Raw genomic sequence first — 24,793 nt, 5'->3', positions numbered from 1 at the left:
ATTATTTTGAAAGGAATAGAGCCAAGTATGTTAAAAGGAGGCAAATGCTTTCCTCAAGTGACACTAGGCTGTACTGCTTTCTAAGAAAATGAATCCTCCCCATGGCAAGGTGAATTCTCTTTCAACTATTTATGAGGAAACTGATGGCAGCTGTTAATGCTCCTGGTAAAAAAGGAAAGTTCCAGGGGCTTCCATGTGGCCCTGCGTCTTATGATAGCCCTTACTCCATGTGTCACAGAACTGATGTTGGGATTCTGCCAGTTGCCAAATGTGTCTACTCACTGTGAATTTTTTTTATAAAGATTTATTTATTTGAGAGAGAGTGCACACAAGGGAGAGGAACAGAGGGTAAGGGAGAGAGAGAATCCCAAGCAGACTCCCGGCTAAGTGCAGACCCTGACATGGGGCTCGATCTCATGACCCCGAGATCACAACCTGAGCCGAAATCAAGAGTCAGACGCTTAACCGACTGTGTCACCCAGGTGCCCCATGGTTTAATTCACTGTGATGTGAACATGGACCAGGAGTGTTGCAAGCCCCCCTTAGACTGTGGGCTACGGTGAGCCACTCCAGTAAATGGTCAGAGGTCCTTTTGGGAAGATCCTAGAGGAGGATTTATAGAATTAGTTTAGCAGCCTTTTTTAAGGGGACCTGGCCTCCCCTTCTAATTAAGTCTAAAAATTGGATAAGAGAACCTGGTGATTCAAATCAGCTTTTGGACACCCGACCTGGAGTTTTCTCCCATTGTACACAGCAAGTAACATTTTAGTAGGATGCTCATTGTTTCATTCCTGGGGACACTGGGACAACCAGACAATGGCAAAGACCGCTGTGAGTCAAAACTCAGAGGTCCACTTCATCCTACTGTCCATCATGGTAACTGCACCCTGCCATGTCTTCAGCAGCTAAGTGCTACCGCTTGGCCTCTGCTCTTCTTCAATCTCACCATCGCCAGAGGACTCAGCGAGCCCCTTTCAATGGGGGTGTCTCTCATCATCACATGTGGCCAACACAGGAGAGCACCCACAAGGTTTTTCAGGGATAGCAGTGCTCCCTCGCTAATGAATTTCCCAATGCCACAGGGAAGGAGATGTCCTCTGGACCGCTTGGGGAGTGTAGTAGGTGGCTGAGCAGGTTGTCCATAATAAATCTCTTTTAACATCTCCCCTGAGCCTTTTTATTTCTTCCTTTGCAACACACTAGGGAAGTACTGGCATCTCAACTTAACTAAATGCAGATCGTCATTAAGCTTCAGTTTCACTTAAACATCTAAGTAAACTACGGAGCCACTTCCAGCTACACAAACCAACACATCGAACCCAGAATCTCAGGTAAGCACACCTGTATTAACTCAAAAAGTTATATTCTGTTCTCTTTCGTCTTTCATCCTTAGAATCCACTCTTGCACGTACTCCCCAAGTTGCTGCAATGTAATTTGGCAAAATCTTGGCATTCTTGTGGTATAGAAGCTATATTTTCTCAGATTAAACTTTGTATTTGCCCTGCTCAAGCATACGGAACTCCAGTGCCAGTTGTGAGTCCAGTGGCCACAAGAGGAAGGTGGAGTAGGTCTTGAAGAGAAAACGTACGCCTTGCAAGGTAAGAGCCCTTAACATGATCCTTAAACAAGGGAAAGTGAATCTTCTCAGACATGATCCGCAAACTGCTTCCACTGGGGGTGGGGGAGGCTCAGAATAACTCAGAGGCTCAAGATTCTCAACTTCATCTGCTTCATCTGAGACCACCCAGATATCCCTATTCCAAGTCCAGTACCTACATACAGTGTGTATTAATTTGTCTGGGTTTTATAGTTGTTTACAGCAGGAGGGCAAACCCTCCATCATATCTCGGCTGCTCAGCATCTAAATTTCCATCTTTGCAGAGCTCCGTATCTTGCAGTGTTCCTTCTTACACGGTATTGAATTGAAATCTGTCCCTCCATAACTCCCACCCCATCATGCATGAAAACCCACCCCTCTCTCTGCTCTGGATCGTCCCACCAGAGACCTGGAAACAGGGATTTTGTTTTCTCTCAGCCTGGATTAGGGCTTCCTATGAATGGCCTAACTGTGAAGCTTGAGATTCGAAACTATGGCCCACTTATGGAGAAACCTCTCCTCACCTTAGCTCCTCAGACTGGGACATTCATACCCACTTCAACAGCTCCTGCGTGTGCATGCACCCGCCCTAAGCGCTGTACAAGCTAGCCTTCCACGTGTGCCAGCAGCAAGCAGAGGAGGTAAACATCATGGGAGCTCACTACCTGCCAGACAACAGAGGTGCCTCATCCCCCTTCCCTGCCAGGAGAGCTCATCTTTTCCTTTTCCCATAATCTCTAGGGGCCCAAAGATGTTGCTCACAGTGTTAACTGGCACTCTGGGAACCAGAGTTCACTGGGCTACGGCTTGCAGGCAGTTTTAAAGGAAAAGGACACCAATCCAAGAAGCTTCTCCATCTCTAAGGGTTCAGAAAAGGAAGAAAACTCCACAGGGCAAATGAGGATTAAGGGGTGAGCAGGAAAAGCCATCTATACAGCTGGGTCAGCAAGTCCCTCCCTCCTTTCCAGGCCTTCACTTGGCCACACATCCAACTCCAGCAATCAGGAACCCCTAGCATTTCCTGCGTGGGTCCCCTTCCGGGGCTGGGCCAGGGACAGGATACACAGAGCCTAGCTGCCAGCAGGGGTCACATGAATAAATAACTGACTACATGTTACCATGTCTTTCCAACACACATTCTGCACTAACTGCAGATATGCTGACACTTGGGCATCAGGACATCACCACAGCATCACTCGTACTAACAAAAGGACTCAAAACAACTGGCTAAATGATTGCAGTTTTGTGCCATTAAACGCGTACAAAGTTTAAAAGTCTGAGGCCAATCCAAAAATAGATCACCAGATCTCATCACAACCAAAGTCACTTTTAACTGTGAAATATACCAAGACTTTAGTAGCCTTGAGGGGAGAAAAACAATTAAACAATGCCCCATTGTTTGTACAAGCCCGATTTCAGAAATGGTAAGAAGTAGGGAAACTATGGGAAATACCATAGATGGAAAAAACAAGTGCGGAGTAATGTGCAGGCCACGCTACTCTCTCTCTCTCTCTCTCTCTCTCTCTCTGTGTGTGTGTGTTTAAAGAGAGAAGCTGTACAATCATACGTGCCTTAATGGGCATACAAAATTTCTGCAGACACAACAGTCTGATAACGAGCAGCCTCCCGAGGCTGGGTTGGGACACTGGGAAGGGAAACTCTTTTCATCACTGCATCCATTTGCAACCTCTGAAATTTTAAACCGTATATTCCCTTTCTAAAAGAAAACTTTGAAAACGACTAAATGCAAAATAAAATTACGAAGCGCATCCTTCTGGGAGGATCAAGGCACATAATATTTGGAGCTAGCCCTGGATCTGGAGACCATACCCCAGTCCTGGCGCCACCACGGCGACCTCCGGTAAGTTCCCGCCCCGAGTGGGTCTGTTTCCCCAAGAGCCCACTGGGTCTAGGAGAGCAGGTCTCGGGACTTCACTCCAGCTGGGAGCCGGGGAGGCCGGGGAGGCCGGGGGCCCACCCCGCCGCCGCGCGGGTCCCGGGACTGCAGCCGACCGCGGCGCCCCGCGGCGGAGGCCCGGCCAATCAGCGGCCGCGAGGCGGGCGGGGTGGCGGCGCGGCGCGCAAGAAGCGCCGCGCGAAGCAGAGGCGCCACTGCCGTCCCGAAGCAGACCATGCCACGCTCACCCTCGCTCTTCCCGCTGCTGCTTCTGCTGCTGCCGCCGCTGGCCCCGGGACTCGGGCTCCGCGCCACCGGCGGCCGGCACCCCGAGTGCGGTCCGTGCCGGCCGGAACGCTGCCCGGCGCCCTTGCGCTGCCCCGCGCCCGGAATCGCGGCGCGCGACGAGTGCGGCTGCTGCGTGCGCTGCCTGGGCGCGGAGGGCGCGAGCTGCGGGGGGCGGGCCGGCGCGCGCTGTGGCCCCGGCCTGGTGTGCGCCAGCCGCGCCGCGGGGGCGGTGCCCGAGGGCACCGGGCTCTGCGTGTGCGCGCAGCGCGGCGCCGTCTGCGGTTCCGACGGCCGCTCCTACCCCAGCATCTGCGCGCTGCGCCTGCGCGCCCGGCACGCGCCCCGCCCGCACCCCGGCCACCTGCACAAGGCGCGCGATGGCCCCTGCGAATTTGGTGAGTCTGGCTTCTGCCCCGCCATGCTGGGGCAGGAGGAGAAAGAGGGACTCCAGCCCTGTGGAATGTGGGGCAGAGGATTCCTGCCTGCCCCGTGATTGACAGCCTCAGTTTTCCCTTCGGAAGCAGTTTTTCTTACCTGGCCAGGTACTCAAGGAGACTGGGACAGGAATCCACATCCTTCACCCTTCCTTACTAAGCTCATGGAGATACAAGCCCTTGAGCTGGTCAGAATTTTGGTGAGCCTACTGTCTCTTTTGGTACTTAAATACCAAAAGGACTGCAGTTATGTACAGGCCTGCCATGTGTGCCTCCACCAGACTGGGAGTTGGGCGAGGGGGTGACCTACTGGGTGTAAGTCCCCCAGCAGCAGCGGGCCAGGCCAGGGTGGGGTTTTTGAATGGAGAGGGAGGAAAGGTGAAGATGCTGGAGGAGGAGGAGCTCCAGACAGGGACTCAGGAATCACTGGGCAAGAACCCCAGGGTTGTGGTCCTGCTGGGAAGACCTGAGGGATCTCCCACCCAGGACAGGTCAGACGTTTGAGGACCTAAGTTCTGAAAAGATGATGGTGCCATCAGGGCCAGACCTGGGTTTTGTGGGTCTAAGCCTCTTATGATTCGGTGGGTAAAGGAATGGAAATGTATTTGTTGCTGGGTACCTAGAAACTTAAGGTTCATTAATATCGCAGGAGAGTCATGTATGGGTGCCATTGTTGCCCATGTCTACATGTAATTTTAAAAACTCAAACAAAAATAGACCGAAAACATGAGTATAGGGATGCCCAGCAGAGCATCCTGATGGCCCATTAGGTTTTGGAGAGTTGCCCCCATCTACACTGCCTGGAGGGGGCAGCTGAGAGTTGAGGGTGAGTGAGCTTGTGGACAGGAAGTTCCAAGGAACCTGTCTTGGGGTTCTGGCCTGGGCCCGGAGACCCAAGTCTAGACCTTAAATCCTATGTCAGTGTAATGACTTTAGCTCCAACAGGGAAGCCTTGGGGGTGGGGGACAACCTTTTCCAGGCCTTGGGTAATTTCTAGTATTATTTCCCCCCAAGCATTCCGGGTACATGCACTCAAGTGCAGGAGACCCAGCGGGTCATTGGGGATGGGGCAGGAAGCCTCCTGTCCTGGGCAACACAAAACCAATGTGCTGCCCATTGAGGGGGCTGTGGCAGCCCCAGAGCATAGGAAAGTCACCGTTGGCTATTCCTGGCCGGGGCTTCCAGTGGAGGAGATAGCTGACCGGTGTTTCCAGAGCTGCTGCTGGTTCCCTGAGCGACCTTGGGTGGGTCCCTGCCCCTCTCTGTGCCCGGTCAGCCCTGTGGAGCCATGGTTGAGGTCCCTTCCACTTTGAACCTTTGTTTCTACCTTGTCGATTTAAACAGTCCTGCCTCCTTTCTTCTTCTAGTTCCTATCACTTCTTTTTATAATCTGCTTTCCTTAGCAGTTAATTCACAGGCAGTTCTCTTTGTCTCCAGACAAGTCACACTTTCAATCCACACGCCGGAGACACAAGAAATGCTGACCAAGTGCCCAGAATCTAACCGGTGCCGATGGTCTCAGATGATTTCTCCCTGGAGTGATATTCTGTTCCTAAGACCGAGCCACCTTGAAGACACATAGATCAAATCTGCTATTGTGCAGAAGAGACTGAGACCCGGGGCGGGGGGGTGGGGGAGGCACAGGGGACACAGCCAGGGTGACCAGTAAAGCCTGGCCAGCACCCAGAACCCCAATGCCCTGTGTAGTGCTCTTTCAGGACAGGACTTGATAGTGTTAAGTCAGGCAGGTGGTGGTTGCCATGGTTACCAGAGTGCAGCCAGATGGCAGATGGCAACCCCATACCCCTAATTCATTGAAAATTACCAAATGACAAGTAAATGTGACAGCCCCTCCACTCTGATCTATGGGCTCTAAGGCCCACCCCAGGCATAGGCCCCGTGAGTAAAGATGTTCAAGGGGCCAAAAGGAAGGAAAGTCAGAAAGTGCTTTTAATGATCCCGTTAGTGACAGGCAGCAGCCTCCCCAGAATTTAGCTGTCCTTCCCCACTGGCAGTTGTGTCATCTGCCACAGCCCCGGGCACTGTGGTCCCGTCTCTTTGTGTCCTGAAATGTTTGGGTGGCCCCCGCGCTGGTGTCCTGGTGAAGCATGACGGTGTGGACAGGGGCAGCTTTCCTAGCCAGCCACGGTGACACCTCATTCTGTGCTGCCCAAAAGCCGTCCTTTATTCAGAGGACACAGCAGGGACACTTTTTAACAATGCCCCCAGGGAGCCTGGTGAAAGGGAACCGGGCTGAGTCCTAGCAGCAGCTGTACTGCTTCAATATTGTTAATAAAATCACCCCTCCCCGGCTCTCACCTATCCTTCAGTGAGCGAGCACCTGTCTTGAACCGAATGAGACCTCCGTAAATATTTATCAGGTTCCGCACAATGTGGAAAGTGTTCTCACACATGCCTGGGAGGGGCATTCGGAAACCATTTTCAGGCTTAAATTCTGACCTCTTCCTATGCTCTGAAACTCCCCCCCCAAAACGCCTAATAATGAAGGCAATCCTTTGATTCACACATTGGATGAAGACTCGCCCTGTTCCCGCATATGAATAATTCTTTACTGTTGGAAATCACTCTTGCATCCCATCTTTTTACTTAATTTTCACAACTGCCCCAGCCAGACCTCACTCCGATTTAATAGAAGGGAAAACTGAGGCACACGGAAGGGGACTCCCTGCAGCTGCGTGGCTAGCTGAGGTGGGCCCCAGCCTGAATTTGCCGGGCCCTTTTCAGACGGAGCCACACGCCTCTAGCTCGCTGGCCACCTGATTAGGAAGCAGCTACAAATGGGCTCCCCTTGAATCTTGAGGGTTTCTCCGTCCGGATCCACCTTCCTGTTTTTCCCCCAAGGCTTGTTACAGGCTCCCCTGCTTAGCACTGGGTGAGGGCTCCTGAGAGGAACAGGGATAGCCTAACAGAAGGGAAGATGTCTGAGCAGAACCTTGAAGGACTTGAAAATGCTTGGGGAGAAAGAGGGGATGGGGAGGTAAGAGCAGGTAGGGGAGGTCCCGTGGTGGGTGTGACCAAGGGCTGCCAGGCAGCTCCCCAGGGGGATGGTTGGGGCAGGGGCCTTGAGCGCCAGGCCGAGGATGAAGCTTCATTCTGTACTAAGTTATTGGTTTCATTTCTTGGCTGTGAAGTGGCATGGCGTTGTTGTCGCTGCTGTCATTACTTTAAGAGGCTGTGTTGTTCCGTGCCCCCTGACCGTTGGCTAACGTGGGGAAGGGGTTGGGATCCTGCAGGCAGCAGGTTGATAGCACGTTTTGAATGCTAAATTAGGTAGGAACAGGGTCCCGTGCCAGTACCCACCAGGGCCCTGGGCCCCCAAAGCGTCAGTGAGCTCTTGGATCCTGAATCTTAGAAAATTCACCTCCCTCCGTTGACATTCCAGCTCCTCTTAGAAATCGCAGTCTGTGAGAGGCGCGTGTTACCAGGTAACCAGGAGAGGCTGCGAACGCCACTTTGTGAGAGGGACAAAGAAGGGGGGCCTCGTGCTCAAAAGCCTTTCATGCCGAGGGAGGGGGTGTGAGCACAGGCTGCAGGGAGCCCGATTAAGCTGTTTCTCCTTCCACAACCGAACATGACTATTAGCATAAATTATCAGGGCTGCTCAATGCGTTGATGATTAAACTCTTCGGTTGTGCACTTCTTTGTACAAGCAGATGGGGTCCTGGGGGATGACTTTAGATATTCTTTCTTTCCTGGGCACCATTAACTTGAAAGAAACCTCAGAGGCCTTTCGGAAGGTCTTTCAGTCTAGCCGTCAAGGACATATCTAGTTGACCGTGGGAGGGGGGCGGGACAGATCACCACACACTATAATAATACTGTCAGCCCCTCTCACTCGTACAGACCCACATGGTTAATAATTCAGTCACATCCACCCTCTCCCTTCGCCCCAGAGGATGTGGGATAGCAGTCACTGCCTTCATTTGCAGACAAGGAGGAAATGGTTAACGACTTGCCCAAGCTCCCGTGGTTGGCACCAGGACCCCAGCGCTACCTCTGTGGGTGCACGTGTGGGCGACTGTTCTGTTACCTGCTGGGGGGATCGGTGCCCTCCCAGCTTTTCTCCAGCTGTTGCTGGCATGGACAGAAGGATACAAGTATTTAGCAAGAAAGAGCTAGAGAGACGAAGCTGGCACATTCACAGACCGGGCCCACCAGGCAACAACCTCCCTCTTGAAACTCACATTACTCTTGTCACACGCGAGCGGACAAGAAAGTGTGGCAGCTCGGGTGAGAGGTGAGAGGTTGTGCCCCAGGCTCGCCAGAATGAGGGCTGTGGGCAGGGCCCACCCAGAGGCCTACTCCCCGAGGCCAGTAGGGGCTCTGGAGCTGGTCAGGCATGTCGAGGAGATTTCCCCGTGGGGTAGCACAGCCTGCCATGTCCTCGGGTCTCTCTATGGAAGCCTTTTACAGTTTGCAAGGCATCTTGTAACTCTTCCTCCCAATAGCCTATGGAGAGGGGAAGGGAGGGGAAGAAGAACAGATGCCTGTGCCCATTTTAAAGAAGAAGAAACTGAGACCCAGTCACAGCATTGGGGTGTGGCAGAGACAGGATTTGAACCTGGGTCCATCCTGCCTGTGGTAGTCATGACGTTGAGCACCCCAGCACCACACTCGAATGAGCCCTTGGGGACAGAAGGATTGGGAATGTCCTGTGAGTATAAACGATGTATCACCCATTTAATAGTGTCTTCATGAGAGCTGCTCCCTGGGAGTGATGTTTGGAGGGTTTTTTCCTGTGCAGAAGAGAGTCAACAGCAGGCCTGAGACTGTGTCCTTAGAAGGGCCTGCTGGCCAGACTGACCGCTGGCTAGCATCTGGGAACCCAGATTTGGGGACGGTTCCCGCCATTCCCTCAGTGATGAGAGTGACTCTCGGCCTGAGCTGTTAGTGCCAACACCGTGGTTTAGGCTGCGCGCCTGCTTTCCTCCCGGGACCCTGGAATTTTGGTACGTACTGAGCAGAGGGGGCCCAGGTGGCCTGCCCCCAACAAAAATCCTGGGCTCCGAGGCACCAGTGGTGGACAGCGTTTCACGTGTGTTGTCACCATTCACTGCTGGGGAATTCGGTGTGTCCTGTGTGATCGCTGGGCAAGGCACGTGGAAGCTTGCGCCTGGTTTCCCGTCTTTACCCCGTGAGCTGCTTTTCCCTTTGCTGTTTGCTTTGTCTCCTGTCACTGTAGTAAACCACAGCTGTGTGTCAGACTGGTGAGGCCTGTGCGTCCTCCTAGCAAATCACTGAACCTGGGTGTTGTCTTGGGGCTCCCCAGCACAGTCCCCAAGGGGCTCTTTCTTGTTCCAGAATGGAGTCCATATAGACAACCAATGTTTCCCTTTAAAACTCAGTGAAGAGTTGATGGACTCGGAGTGCCTGTGTTTGAGTCCCTGCTCCTCCAGGCACTTCACCTTTCTGAGCCTTGGTTTTCTCGTCTGTAAAATGGCGATAAAAACACCTGCTTAGCGGGGTAGATATAAGGACGAAAGGAGCAGTGTACATGGATGTGTCATCTAATTAGAGGGCAAGACTCTGTGGGACAAAGCTCAGGCCAGAGCCTAGGCTCAAAGCCTGGCCCAGCCAGCTAAACCTGAGTAACCCTGCCTAGCTCCACAGCGGGTGAAATTGCCGGAAAAATGGAACGGGTTAGACCCTGTGAGCAGACTAGAGTGCCTAGCACACGGCGAGCTCTCAGAATTAGGTGGTGGCATTATTACCGTTATTACCATGATCATGATGATGATGGCTGATTATGAAGAGCTATTATGGATAAAAATATTTTAAATTTAAAAGCAGGTATGTTAATAATAAAAACCAGAGGGGCACCTGGGTGGCACAGCGGTTAAGCGTCTGCCTTCAGCTCAGGGCGTGATCCCGGCGTTGTGGGATCGAGCCCCACATCAGGCTCCTCTGCTATGAGCCTCCTTCTTCCTCTCCCACTCCCCCTGCTTGTGTCCCCTCTCTCACTGGCTGTCTCTATCTCTGTCAAATAAATAAATAAAATCTTTAAAAATAATAATAATAAAAACCAGATTCCTATAATGAAGAGTAGCATGAGGAAATTTTTTGAGATTAACTGGAATCTTCTAGATCTTGGTTGTGGTGGTGGTTACACAACCATAGGCATTTGTCAAAACTTAAGAGCGGCACTCCACAAGGAGTAAATGGGCTGTATGTAAATTTAAGAATAAATAAAAATTTGAATGTTGCTTTATCATCAAAAGCTGGGGGCTCTTTTGTCAAAGAAGTGATATTTTCTGCCACAAGATCAGTAGCAAAGACAGCATTTCCAAGACAGTCTTCAAAAGAGGGAGAGGGAAATTCGAGGAGAGAGAATGTTGAAATGTGATTTACTGGTTTATTCATTTAGACCTGAAAAGGATTGTTGAAATCTCATTTAAAATTTATGACTTTACATGAATGAAAGTAAAACATGTTGATTGAGTGTCCCTTCGGAATCCATTGAGGGCTTTGGAATAAGATACGGTTCTGATTGTTCCCCCAGCGAGCCATTTGAGGACTGCTGGGCTCCAGGGGAGGGAATGTTGGCGGGAGGGTGTGGATGACTTAGACTCTCTTTGTCGTGTTGCAGATGGGGCCCCTGCTGGAGAGCAGGGGTGTTGTGGTTCTTTGTGGAAGATTGCAGGTGGCTAGGATGCTTTGGGCAATGTTAGAAGCCTAGGGCCTTGGTTCAATAGGGGGCTTTGGCTACACTCAGCATTGTGGGTTGAGCCATGGTGCTTGGGGGGGCAATCACATGGGCATTCACAAGGAGTGGGCTGATCAGGCTGAGGGGGAAGAAAGGAGCCTGGGGGTAGGGAGCACTCTGTAGTGTCTGTATTCAGTGGAGGCCAATGGGGCACTCGGGGCCATAGGGGGCACTCCAGTGAGGCAGCCCTAGGATCAACATGTGGGAGTTACAGGGAGGTGGGTTTTAGCTCCAGATGAAGGAACACAAGCTTTCTTACCAGCAGAGCTCTCCTAGGATGGAAAGGCCTGGCTCTGTAGGTAGTGAGCTCTCTGTCGGTGGAGGCATGCAAGTGGATGCTAGCTGAATACATCACAGATGGTCAGGCACAGGATCTTGGGGAGTTGGGCCCCTCCAGTCTGAGACTCTGTGGTTCTAAGACAAGTTTCCAGAGATCTTTTTTGGTACCAGCTTGACGAGGTCTGTCTGGAGGGTCAATCTTATTTCTGTGCTCTTTCACTCCTGTCCCTCTCCCTCCTCCTGCGGCCTTCTCCCTCCCTCCCTCTCTCTGCTCTCCTTTTTTATTGCAGCTGAACCCAGGCAGGCGAGGGCGCATTCCCTCTCCAGAGCCATCCATGAGTCACACGGCAAAGCCCCAAGAGCGTAGACCCAGCAGTTTGATGGCCGGAGAAGGAATGCGTTTGCTCATTTGCCATGTTTCTTCATCTAGTCATCTGTTTACCAGATCTGCTTCTGAGGCCCACTTACATGTCCTGTTAACTTAAACCATGCCTCTCACACTCATCACATGGTAAGATCAGTTCAACGGCCCTGTGAGCAGGGGGTATTATCGCCATCTTATAGATGAGGAAACCCCAGCACGGAGCATTTCCCCCCACCCTATGCTTCCCCACCACATCTTGTCCAAGACACTGCTGGGCCAGATGCGGGGACGGGCCCGGCTGTTGTCTAGTCCAGGTGAGGCTGGCGGAAGCACCCGGACTGCCAGCAGGCTGTCCTCCAGCAGCTCAGAGGGGTGCAGACGCCCTGGTCCTGGACTAGGACACATACCCTAACCCTCTAGGTCCTGCAGGAGGGGGAGCCATCCCCTATGGGGTTGGGGGTTGCCTTCCATGCAGAGGGGAGGCAGGCAGGGGGGCAGGTGCCCTGAGGGACCGGGTAGAGGGCCTGAATGCTCAGGTGGCTGGACTTGTTTCTTGTTTCTTGTAGTGCCAGCGTGTGCAGAGCACATGGTGCGCACTGGGAGGAGGGCAGTGAGGGGTGTCAGCTAAGCCCTTATAACTCAGATGCCTGCGTCGTGGTGGCTGTCCCAGCCAGCGTGCCCACACCCTCCCTCTCCTTTCTGTAATGCTCTGGCAGCCTGGAGCCGTACTGCCTGGGGACAACGATCCAGGAGTGACCCCCTCTCTCCAGGTGTCCTCGGACCCTGTGCCGGCTTGGGCTTTGGGGCCTGCAGCCCTGCCCTCGGGGAGGGGGCCGTGGGGCGGGGAGGGGGCCTAGAGCCTGCAAGTCTGTGATATGCAAACGAGCGTCTGGACCGGCCCGCAGGGGGGTCTGGGCCCAAGCGCGCAGCTGTTCTGCATGGCCTGTTCTTTGAACCACCCTCCACATGCAAGGAGAAAAGCCCATCTGTTCGAAGACTTGGCGTTGGTGAGGTGACACCAGCCCCTCCTGAGCTGAGCTGTAAGCAGATGGCCTCCGGAGTCCTGGGCGGGAGTGTGAGAGACCCAGGCACTCACAGACGGGGTGGGTGATTCGGGAAGCCGCCTTTCCTCTTCAGATCCCTGTTTTCCTGTCGGTAGAACAAAGGCAATGGATGAGGACGCATGCAGCCATCCCTCCGGGTCTGAGGGAAACATGGTTCGCGGCCTCCGCGTGTTCTCTGTGTGTGGAGAGCTCCGCGGCTCCCCTCACGTGGGACCGTCCCCGCAGGCTCTCCGCAGGCAGGGGGTTTTAGACGTGGGGTGCTTGGAACGCAGCAGGGTAAAGGCTGTGATCCCTTGTCTTCTTCCTCCAGCTCCTGTGGTCGTCACACCACCCCGGAGTGTTCACAACGTCACCGGGGCCCAAGTGTACCTGTCCTGTGAGGTGAGGGCTGTGCCCACCCCTGTCATCACGTGGAGGAAGGTATTGACATCCAAGAATTCTGTGTGTATGTGTGTGTGTGTGTGTGTGAGAGAGAGAGAGAGAGAGAGAAAGAGACAGGTGTTTCTTCTGTGTTTATGTGTGTTATTATATGTGGAGCAGAGGATTTTAGAAAGAGATCTTACATGTCACTCTTCTACCTTCAGGTTTATGCCTCAAAACTTTTACCCCAAAGCTTTCCTCAGGGCAGGGGAGTTGCCACCCTTCCGTGTGCCATTGCTGCCTCAGCCACTTAGCTGTCCAGAAAGTTCATCTATTTATCTAGCCTAGATCCACTGGAATGAAGTGAGAGCCTACTTCACGGCATCTGGGTTTTCGAAAGACTATCCAAATCCCTTTTCCAAAACTAGATCTTCCTGCAGATCAATTTTTGAGAGACTGGCGTGGATTAAAGCATATGTTGTCCACCTATGTCAACAGCCACCCCATGGTGAAGGGCCCTGAAACTCTGAACCCATTCTGATAGTGGTGGTGTCTGCATCCTTACTATCCAGCAGGGGGTGCTGTCTGCACAGACATTTAGGTTTATGAAGCCACTGATGTTTTCGTTTTGTTTTGTTTTGTTTTAAAGATTTTTATTTATTCATTTGACAGAGATAGAGAGCCAGCGAGAGAGGGAACACAAGCAGGGGGAGTGGGAGAGGAAGAAGCAGGCTCCCAGCGGAGGAGCCTGATGTGGGGCTCCATCCCATAACGCCGGGATCATGCCCTGAGCAAAGGCAGACGCTTAAGGACTGAGCCACCCAGGCGCCCCGCCACTGATGTTTTAATAGGAATAAGAAGGGCCAGGGTTTGGCCTTTGAGTCAATAGGAAGATGAAGACAGCGAGGATGTCTGTGGTGGTTCTTACCCGGAGATACTTTTTTTTAAACCACTCCTGGTTTTTTCTGTCCTCTGTAGGTCACACAGTCTCCTGAGGGTACCCAGGTGCTGGAGGACCTGCCTGGGGACCATGTCAACATTGCTGTCCAGGTGCGAGGGGGCCCCTCTGACCACGAGGCCACAGCCTGGATTTTGGTGGGTATCTCATTTGTTTAGGATTGGTGGCCATTATTGACTGGCCCTTACAAAGCACCCTTTATATTTCTGTAGCACATCACACATTTCAAAGCTGTTCTTATTCCTTTCTGATTGGACCCTACACTAACTGTGAGGGAAGTTTGACCCCCAAGAACATAAGTGATCCTCAGTGGTGGTCAGAATTATGACCCCAGAAAGATGTCCGTGTCCTAATCCCTGGAAGCTGTGGATATGTCATATGCAAGAGGGGATTAAGGTTGCAGATAGAGCTAAGGGTGCTCATCAGCTGACTTTAATAAGCAAGTTTTCCAGGATTATCTGGGTGGGCCCAGTCTAATCACAAGAGCCCTTTAAATGCTGAAGAGGGAGCAGGAGGGAAGGAGCCAGAGAGATGGCAGCGTGGGAAAGACATGAGCCACCATCTCTGGCTTTGAAGATGGAGGAAGAGGACCGCAAGCCAAGCAATGCAGGCAGCCTTTAGAATGGGAAAGGCAAGAAATGGATTTTCCCCTGGGATTCCCTAGGAAGAAAGGAGCTCTGCCGATAGTTTCATTTTAGCCCCTGGTTCCCATTGGGACTTCTGACCTCAAGAACTAAATATAGGGGCCCTTGGCTGGCTCAGTCAGTAGAGCACACGACTCTTGATCTCGGGGTTGTGAGTTTGAGCCTCCCATTGGGCATAGAGATTGCTAAAAAATAAAATCTTTAATAAAAGAAATTTTTAAAAAACAAAATATAATAAATGTGTGTAGTTTTAAGCCATGAAGCGTGGGGTAATTAGTTACAGCAGTCATAGGAGATTACTACACCCGCCCAACACCAGAAAGAGGGAAGACAGCATGTTGGTGTCCCCAGTCGGGGCTCTTCTCTGCCACCTGCAGCAGCTTAACTTAAGTCACGAGAGCACCATGTGTTGGAAAGAGTGAGGGAGGGACAGGGAGCCATGTTGGCTAGTCACTGCCTCTTGGACTTCAGTGTCCACAGTTGTAAGAGGAGGGCCTGCACACGGTCCGAGGGCCCTGTGACCCAGCAGTCTGTGACTCACCTGCCAGTCTCAGGTGAGTCCGCCAACATCAGGATAACGGCACTCCCCCCGCCCCCCAGCAGCCGGTGTGAGTGCAACACTAGGTGGTGTGCACCCTCCCTGCCCAGTCTGCGGAGTGACTCGGAGTGACTCACATTGCACAGAGAGCAAGCGAAGAGGGAGCTGGTGTGGGTGTGCTCTTCAGGGGCGTGAAACAGGCTGCTCTCAGAGAGTGTCCGCCTCGTGTCACTCCCATCTCTGCCAGGTTTGGTGACTTCTCCACCCAGCTCAGAGACGCAGAAGGCAGTTGGGTCCACGCGGCTTTTTCAAATCAAGCACCTTCCCCTCTTTATTACAAGAAGGCATGGGGGAAACATTCTCTCTCGTGTTACTTGTAAGGCTGTCTCCATTGGGAGCACTTGTGGGCCATTCCTTGGTCAGCAGATTTTTGTTCTTTTAACTTGCAGTATTTTCCTTGTGATGTATACCTGTCACCTTCTATAAAAGATGCAGGAATGCAAAGGAAACGGTAAAATGAGAGCCACAATAGAGAGGGTGCAGAGAAGAAAAGTTAACTCTTTCCTGGCAGCGAAGTCAACAAGAGGAATAGTGAGCTCTCTCTTATTTTGAAAAATGAGCATTCAGACATTTCATTAGGAACTAAATAAGGAAGTGATTTTGCCGTTCCATATATAACTACATAAACTTGCCTGTTTTATTTCTAGATCAACCCTCTGCGAAAAGAAGATGAGGGAGTGTACTTGTGCCATTCAGCCAACGCAGTGGGGGAGGCCCAGTCCCACGGCACGGTGACAGTTCTAGATCTGAGTAAATTCACAGCCCCCCGCCCCCCAGCTCCAGAGGACCGCATGTGATGGAGTAATGTACATGTTATGTTCTAAGTCCTACTCAGTGCTTATACACCTGGGTCATAAGAGCTTGAGATGGCTGATAAGATGCGTAGTAACAAAGAAGAAAAATACATAAATCGAGGAAACCAGAGGACCACCAAGCAGCAGTAGGAACAGGTTCCAGTTAGCAGGCAGAATCTCTCGTAGGTTCGGCACACGTACCACTCTGGGCCTCCCACCGAGAGTGCAAACGCAAGAGCTGTGAACGTTGTGGGGGTCCACAGGTGGGAAAGACCGGTTGTCTCTTTCAGTTTCTGAAGCCGAACGGAGTATTTCCTTCAAGTCCTAGAGGGGCACAGAGAGAGCAGACGTTGTCACTGTGACAGCACCCGTGTGAAAACATGCCCGCAGAGGAGACAGTCTGAGCTCCGTTTGTCTGTCCCCAGGTTCTCCCTCATTGGCAGCTCCGCGTCTCCAGGTCTTACCTCCTCCCTGTCCTCAGCACTGCACGTGCTGAGCAGCGTGTCCCGTGTCCCGGAGAGTCTGCACTCCCCCTGGCCCCATGGCTCTTAGTCCGTATAGCTCCCCCCCAACCCCGTGAGAGTTGGGGAAGCAGCTGTCCCCTGCAGACAGGTGGCCCCTGAACCTAGGAAACAAGCCCCTTAATTAGCCAGCTTGTGGTAGGTGACAACCCCGGAGCTGACCAGTGCACAGTCACCACCATTTCTGTCTTGCTCACATTCCTTGTCATGGGGCCGGTCGGCTGGCTGTGGCTCTGCTCTGTGTGTCTGGTCACACTGGGACCCAGCCGGAAGAGCGGCCCCAGTGTGGATATGGCCACTTTTGTGGCAGAGGGGATGAGTGAGAGACTGAGCCACAGATGCACAGTCTCCTTTAATGATTCTGCCCCGATGTGGCGTATGGCACATCTGCTTACATCCGGCCGTGCCCAGCATCCAGGGGTCGGGGACGCTGCTCTTGTCACAGGAGCCCAGGGACAGGCACACACGATTTTGCTGTGATTGTAATCCACATTCTTTCCTATTTAGCCATGGTTGTGGGGTACCTTGTGTGTGCAGGCCTGTGGGGTTGCACAGAAAACCAAAACAGTGAACATCATTAAAATACAAGAAGGGCAGCGTTAAGGAAGCGAGGAGCGTGTGTGAGTTTGAGGCCAGAGAAGCAGCTTAGAACTGGGGAAAGCAAAGGACATGTCGCTGAGGAAGTGGCATGGTGGATGAAGTAGTGAGAGCTCCTGGAAACAGGGGAAAATAGAAGGTGGGAAATCCTCCAGTAGGAATCCAGGTAGGAGATGGTCTTTAAGTTGCCCTCCTGACACTCTTTGCTTTTTATAAATACGTATTGTTATATGTTGTTACATCGCGTATCAGGACTTTTGTCCTGCACACTCGTGTGCATATATATGTAGGTACCTATGTATGTGTGTCTCTCTACGTCCTTCATGTTTTAAATATGTATACAATTTTTAAGTATATATATTTTTTAAAAACACATACACACAATGGTACCAGACTATGGATGTAGTCTGTTATAGATGAGTTTTCAAAAGGGAGCTACAAAGAACCATGGAATTTTAGGACCATTGCCACACAGGCCTTCCGTTCCCCCTAAAACATGTAGTACTGGCCAGAGCTCTTGCTTGCATACCTCCAGTGGTGTGGAGCTCACTACCACCAGGCATCCATCTGTGAGTTTTCCAGTAGTTGAAAGTTCTTCCTTGTATTAAGCTGGATTCTGCCTCCCTGAAATGTCCACCCAGTGGTCCCACGTGTACTTCTTGGATGCCCCTCTGCTCCTCACCAGCACCACCCCTGGCCAGGAAGATTTAGGGTTAAGTATCATTTCCCCCACCTTCCATTTACCACATAGTTGATTGTGACAGAGCAGACTTCTTTCCTCTCATCCTTTTCTCTCTTTCCTTCTAGGGTCTTAGAAACATTGGTGACAGGATGTTGGAAGAGTCAAGTCATGCATCGTTTTCTTTGTGAAGAGTTGGAGAAACCGTGTTTGTAGCTGACCCCTTTTGTATGTTTTTACAAGTTAGACGCAAACTAGATTCGTATGCAGATGTAGATTTTAGCAGGGGCAAGCATTGGGAAACCGGACTGCATGGGGCTTTTTTATACTTTTGAAACGAACTGCTCTGTGAGAATTCTTTTTTACCTAACCCTCCCAGGGAAGGCCACCTGGTGGTGTGTTTCTAATTCTAAAGGGCTGGAACAAGGCCCATGTCAGCCGAGTCTTTACCTCATTTGTCTGTGACTGATTAGTGTGTGTTGTAGGAGGAGGGAGGAGGGTCACGCTGTCCTCTGCCTGCTCTCTGACTTGCTGTGTGACCTGGACGGGCCCCTCCCCTCTCCGGGCCTTTGTCTTTTCACCTGCGAATGTGGCATTTGGACTAGATATTGCCCATGTCCCTTCGAGCCCTGCCATCCTAGAATAAGATGGCCCTGTGGGAAAAATAGAGGAGGTATAGTCTGCGCATTCCTTTTAAGTGTTATTCCCTCAAAAACAGCTGCCATGGCTTCATATTAGGCTGTAGCTCTTCCTTTCCTGCCATTTTCCCACCTTAAGGAGATGGAGTCCTTGGCCGGGTGTTTGGGGACCAAGATATCCCCTTGTCAGCAAGCTCAACATTCTCTAACCAGGTGGGCAGTGGACCCCTGGCTTCTGGACATCAAACAGAGGAAATGGGGTCGGATGTTTCTTTCTCTGTGGGATCAGAGTGTACTAGAATACATTTCACTTGGAAAGGTTTTGACCTTACCCAGGAATAAGGCTGGCTGGCTGGCTTTCGCTTGCTTTCTTTCTTTCTCTCTCTTTTCCTTTCTTTCTTTTCTTTCTTTCTTTCTTCTTTCTTTTCTTTCTTTCTTTCTTTCTTTCTTTCTTTCTTTCTTTCTTTCTTTCTTTCTTTCTTTCTTTCGAGTGCTTAATATCTGGGTGAAAAAATAGATCCACTAGGTGGTTCAAATTTTTTTTAAAGTCAGAATTGGGATCTTACTTGTGTCTAGTCCTTCAAGTTCATGAAGCGCTTTTCTGACTGTGGTCACTCCAACTCCAGGACAGCAGGCAGGGCAGGAGGACATAGATGTCCCTCCCCCTCTGCAGATGAAGAAACGAGGGTCTGAGAGGGAGGCACCTGCCCAAGGTCTGAAGGCCTCCGAGAAGGACCGAAACTCCGGGCACCGGGCCCTCCTTGGCACCCTTCCTGTGCCACGGTGCTGCTGCTTGGGTAATCTCTTAGCTGCGTAACGGAAGGTGCTGGCCAGTTCCAGGGCTCCTGGGGACCTTACCAAGGTCCCACTTAGCCTCTACAGCACACTCCCATGCCACTCCCACTGGGCATTACATTCCGGAGCCCTTTTTGGAATTAGATTTTCTGCCTCTGAGCCCGGCCATTCCATATCTGAGGTAGTGGGGTGGCATCACCCTCATGCACTACATGGCAGGAGCATGGCCTGGGACTCCAGAAACAAGAGGTTCATTTGGGAATTCATCCTGGCTTGCTGCCTGACTCTGAGCAAGTCCCCTTCACCTTCCAGACCCCAGTTTCCCTCGTTTGAATAAGAAGGGAAAGAAACTAGATGGGTGGTTTGCAAACTTAAAACATCAGAACCCTTTTCTTTGAATAAGGTCAGAGCTGAAACTGGTTAACTGGAAGCTATGCTCTTCTGTCGGAGGTTGGGGCTGCAGGGGACTTGCTCAGACCCCCCTACTTGTTACTCCCACTCCCCACCCCACCACGGGAGTTTCTGTATCTAAGGTCTGCAGCTAAGTCTTCTGGGATGTGACTCATTAGGAGAAGACTTGCTTGGTAAAGCACTTAGTGCAACTGTGAGAAGCAGGGATGCTGCGGCCCTGGAGAAGGTGCTAGAACAATCCTGCATCTGCTGATGGGCACAGTCGGTGAAATCACTTGACTCGCCTCACATGTGCGCAGTCACAGTTGCAGAGCTGGGTCTAGATGCAGAGAGCAGCGGGAACGGAGTGCTTGGGTGCCAGAGCTAAACAGCGAAAACACAGGAGGCTGGGTTCGCGGCGTGAGGGTGTGCAAAATAGTAATCCTCATGTGCACTCTCCGAAATTGTCACCAAAACCAACAAGGCAGAAAAACAGGATTGTTCCAACCTCATGACTTTGCAACCAGGAGAGCCCCAGGACCGCTACAGGGGCTGAGAAGACTGTGCTGTGGCTTTGCCCTTCAGAAACATGGTGCCCCCACAGCCTGTGTTTTCTGCCCTATTGTCATAAATATGATGAAGTCACGTGACCCCTGCACCTGAAAATAAATGTTTTTAAGGACAGTCTTTGTGGTCTCCCTGTCTTTGGAACACTGCTGTGTGTGGGAACAGGGCCCACTGGTACGTGTCCACCACCCCTGACGCAACTTGCCCTTTTCTTGTCCACCTCAGCTACTTCAGTCTGAACCCTCCTTCCCCCTCACACCTGGGTTCTGGTCACAGCCCCACCTGGGCACCTGACTCACAATTTTTAGCTAGTCCTAATCGCCGCCTGCTGGCCTGATCCTTCTAATTCCCTCAGAACTTGGGTCTCCCACCAGATACGCATCCCAGTATTTCATCCACTCAGAGAGCTGTGCCCTCTGTCATCTCCCACATGCACATGGAGGCCAGAAGGGTGCAGAAATCAGTATGAAGGAGGGTGGGATATAAGTGGGGAGGCGTGAGATGAGGTTGCAGTCCTGCCAGGCAGCATAAGGTGTCTGCTTTGTGATCAGAGCAGGGGGAAATCAGAGAAGACTTCCTGGAAGAGAAGGCTTCCGAGCTGGGGATTGGCGTGGGTATGGGGGATTCTGGGCTAGGGAAACAGCATACGGAAGGCGCAGGGATGGGGAAGTGCAGGGTAGCTTGTGAAGGGGAGTAGTGACCTGTGGTGTTTGCCAGGAGCTGGAGTGGCAGGTGGGGGAGAGTGGTTTTAGGCCATACCCCTCAGTGCCATCAGAGGTGGTTGGACCTGATGCTGCAGGGAGTGGGCAGCTTGAATCTCTGTCTTCTGTGTCAACTGGGTTATAACTGGGCTTAAGGGAGATCATTTGAAAGCCAGTGTTCAATCCCAAATGTACCCACTTCCCACCTTATACAAAAAGGTCTGATTTTTAGTCAAAATGGATTTTTTTCTTCAGATTTTGTGGTAAAATTAATCCTATATCTTTAAAAAACACTGCCCTCCCCTCTCCCCCAGGGATGGATGACACAGGAAAAATTAATAAGAATGAGCAAATCAATCGACAGTGAATAGGCCCCTCTAATGAATTTCCTCGTTCCCAGCATTTGCCAGGGCCTCCTGAATGTTAAATCAGAGAATGATTATTATGTGATATTTTAATTAAGGGAAGCTAAAGTGGCCTGGTGTCTGCAGCTGACTAACGAATTCAGAATGGAGGAGCCCGTCAGCCAGGGCAGAACCAGAGAGCGTGCTTGCCTACACTTGGCTGGGTGGGACCGAACTCTGTCCCTGGAGTGGGGTCCAGCCATGACTGCATCCAGGGGCTGAGGGGTGTATGCAGCCAGGAGACAGCCTTATCTGTGCCTCCTTTCACTCTGCCTTCTTGCGCCTAAATCTCCCCATGGTATCAGGGGAGTGGTTGGCTGTCGAGGAAAGAGGAAAAATCCTTGTTGGGGCAGGGTGGGGGCACAGAAGCTCCTCTTACCTCTGCTCATAAACCCACCCGCCACACACATCAGCAGAGCACCAACTCTGCTCAGTGCTGAGGGGCCTGCGGCCACTCACAGCCCCCAGAGTCACCGATGGCGTCAAGCCAGGACCTGTCTCTGTGCGGCCAAAGGGACTGCAGTCGTCCCTGGGGTAGAACAGGCCTTTGCTTCGGAGTTGAAGACTCAGAACCAAGGTCAAGCTGCGCCACAGTCTGTAGTCTGGGCCAGGTCCTCTACTCTCTGAGCCTGCATTTCCTCATCAGCCCTGTGGTCCTGAGCCTGCCATGAGTGCGTATGCACTGGCCACTCTGGAGGGTTCGCTGAGGGCTGTGTGCCTGGTGGCAAGGGCACAGGAAGACAGACCAGACACGCCGGGGGTCTGTGGAAGACACAATCCAGTGGGACAACAAAATCAGACCCAGGGGTACCTGGGAGGCTCAGTGAGTTAAGTGTCTGCCTTCGGCTCAGGTCATGATCTCAAAGTCCTGGGATCGAGCCCTACACTGGGCTCCCTGCTCAGCGGGGAGTCTGCTTCTCCCTTTCCCTTTGCCCCCTCCACACACACACATGTGCGCTCTCTCTTTCTCAAATAAATAAATCTTTAAAAAAAATCAAACCCATTTCATTATATGCTAACAAAAAGAAGCCATCACAGAACAAGACTAAATGAAGAGTGGGCATTATGAGCTCAAAGGGGCCAGAGAAAGTATCCTGGAGGAGACAGACGCTCAGCAGGGCTCTGAGAAATTGGGCTGAGTTTGTAGGGGAGAAGAAAGGAGGAAGGAATAGCATGAGCAAGGCTGGAAGGTAGGGAGCAAATGGTCCACGAGAGGATTAAACCCTAAAAATATCTCTGTGAGAAACACTGTGATCGTCGTGCGCACGTGCACAGAGATGCCATGTCAGAGCTGGGGTGAAGTGTCCTCTGAATGCTGTGGACCTCCCCACATTGCCAATGTCCCCGTAACTATATCTCCTAGCCTCCCCTGGCACCATTGGCTGGGTCAGGTCATTTTGGCCAATGGACTGAATGGAAGCCAGGGCTTTAAAGAAGCAGGTGGGGGCACCTGGGTGGCTTGGTCGGTTAAGCATCCAGCTCTTGATTTTGGCTCAGGTCGTGGTCTCAAGGTCATGAGATCCAGCCCTGCATTGGGTTCCTCACTCAGCAAGCATCTGCTTGACATTCTCTCTCTCCCTCTCCCTCTGCTCTTCCCCCTGTGCTCACACACTCTCTCTTTCTAAAAAAAAAAAAAAAAAAAAAAAAAAAAATTTAGGTGGGCTTTTTTCACCCTTTCGTCGCCATCTACCAACTGACAGGGAGGCTTCTGAGCCCCACGCAGGGGTTTTCACTTGGGTCTGTGGACCCCTGGGGATTCTATTGATGGATTCATGGGGCCTGAGCGCCTTGAAAGTGTGCAAAATTTTGTGTGGATGGGCATGTGTGCAGTTTTTTCTAGTAGCTTTCATTAGCTTCTCAAAGGAATACGGAACAGAGAAATGGTTAAGAACCATTGTTGACAGTGGGGCCACTAGATGGAAGGAGCCTGGGCTTCTGAAACTCCGTGTGGGAAGACAGGTGCCAGTAACTAGACACCTGCATGAGATTATTACAAGAAATTAACCATCGTTATTCATTAACCGCTGGTTAACCATTGGTTAATTGCTTAACCAAGATTAAGCAAGAAATAAACAGTTATTGCATTGACACCCTCAACTTGGGGGTTTGTTTGTGGTGGCACTAACCTTACGCTGGTACACGGGGGAAGCGTACTTGGCCGGGAGACCTGTACTCCAGGCCACGCACCCGCACCACAGAGCCCCGTGGCCCTGGACTGCTTACCCAGTCTACCCCTCTGCTTAAGTGAGTGGGGAGACCAGGGGCTCTCCAAGTTCCTCATAATGTGCCTTCTTGCTTTCCTTCCAAAGTCTTCTAACTCTAGGATCAATGTACAGACCCCTGGGGCTTGAAGGAATTAAGTAGTGCTCTCAACCTCCAGTGGTCTGGCTTCTGTCCCTACCCTTCCGCACAAACTGCCCTTACCAAGTCTGCAGGGGCTTCGGCCAGGAGACAACACAGGCCTCTTACCTGGCCTCTTGGAAGCACTTGACTCTGGCGATGGCTCCCTCCCTTTGCAAACTCCTGCCTTCCTTGGCTTCTTGACTCCTCTCTCTCAGGTCTTCCTCCTGCATCTCAGCTGCTTCTCCTTAGCGTCCTTAATGGAATTCTCATTCTCCATTCATCTTTGATGTTGGCATTATCAGGATCAAGCTCTCTTTGTCTTCCCTGTAATCTGTGGTCAACACAGCAGCTCCAGTGATTCTTTTAAAACATGTCAGATCATGTCACTGCTCTGTTCAAAATCCCCCAGTAGCTCCTCCATCATTGACAGTAAAGGCCCCAAATGACCTTCAAAGCTCTGTGTCCCCCTACCCCAGACCCTCTACCTCTCTACCTCCATCTCTAGCCCTTGCTCATTCCACTCCAGCTCCGTGGCCTCCTTGTGTTCCCTGAACCCCCAGAGGTGCTCCAGCCTCAGCGTCTTTGCACCTGCCATTTCCATACCTCTTTCAGTCCTTTGTCATCTCTTCAGTGAAGCCATCTCTGAGCACCGTATCAAAAACTACAATTCCTACCCCACCCCACCCCAATATTCTTCCTAGCAGGAATTTCTCCATAATAACCTTATTCACCTGATGGACTAAATGTTTCACTTATTTTACTTGTGGTCAGCCTCCCCCATCGGGAGAATGTGCAGGACTTGTGTTGGGTTCCCTGCCATGTTCCTAGTACCTGGAATAGTCAGCACTCAATATTTATTCATTGAATAAACGAATAAATAAATAAACGCACCACCTCATTCCCAAATCTGCTCCTCCAGCTGGGTCCCCTTTCACTGCTAGCACTACCTGCACTTTGTCCCCAGCCAGGAACATGGGTCACCCTAACTTCACGTTCCTCTTGCAGCAATCTGTCACCACACCCGGAAGCCCGCCTCTGGGCTGCCAGATTCTGCCGCCCATCCTCACACCTGGCTCAGGTCAGCATCATGTTGGCAGTAGTGTCCAGCTCCAGGTCGATTCCTCAACCCATCCTTTGGTTTTAGAAACCAAAATAT

At 51.6% G+C, this 24,793-nt stretch overlaps 2 protein-coding genes across 3 annotated transcripts in view; one reads left to right on the top strand and one right to left on the bottom strand.

The window, feature by feature from the left end:
• The window catches only part of LOC113260431 (stimulated by retinoic acid gene 6 protein-like), a 58,095-nt gene extending 54,207 nt beyond the window's left edge, over positions 1 to 3,888 (bottom strand). The window contains exon 1 of the mRNA XM_057313612.1: positions 3,744 to 3,888. The gene's annotated coding sequence lies outside the window, so the exon portion shown is untranslated. The remainder of the gene's footprint in view (positions 1 to 3,743) is intronic.
• On the top strand, positions 3,726 to 22,940 carry IGFBPL1 (insulin like growth factor binding protein like 1). 2 transcript variants are annotated; one of them, XM_026506191.4, is made up of 5 exons: positions 3,726 to 4,178; positions 12,959 to 13,068; positions 13,987 to 14,103; positions 15,856 to 16,009; positions 17,928 to 22,940. In XM_026506191.4, exons 1-4 carry the CDS (start codon positions 3,731 to 3,733, stop codon positions 16,003 to 16,005), a joined length of 825 nt encoding a protein of 274 aa, XP_026361976.1. In that variant the 5' UTR covers positions 3,726 to 3,730; the 3' UTR covers positions 16,006 to 16,009; positions 17,928 to 22,940. The 2 variants fall into 2 exon arrangements, with proteins under 2 accessions (XP_026361976.1, XP_057169596.1); XM_057313613.1 differs by having other exon boundaries at positions 15,856 to 16,014.
• Positions 22,941 to 24,793: the final 1,853 nt, after the last annotated feature.

This window comes from Ursus arctos, unplaced genomic scaffold (genome assembly GCF_023065955.2).
Source record: "Ursus arctos isolate Adak ecotype North America unplaced genomic scaffold, UrsArc2.0 scaffold_18, whole genome shotgun sequence".
NCBI lineage: Eukaryota > Metazoa > Chordata > Mammalia > Carnivora > Ursidae > Ursus > Ursus arctos.
This window is presented reverse-complemented; position numbering and strand designations above follow the sequence as displayed.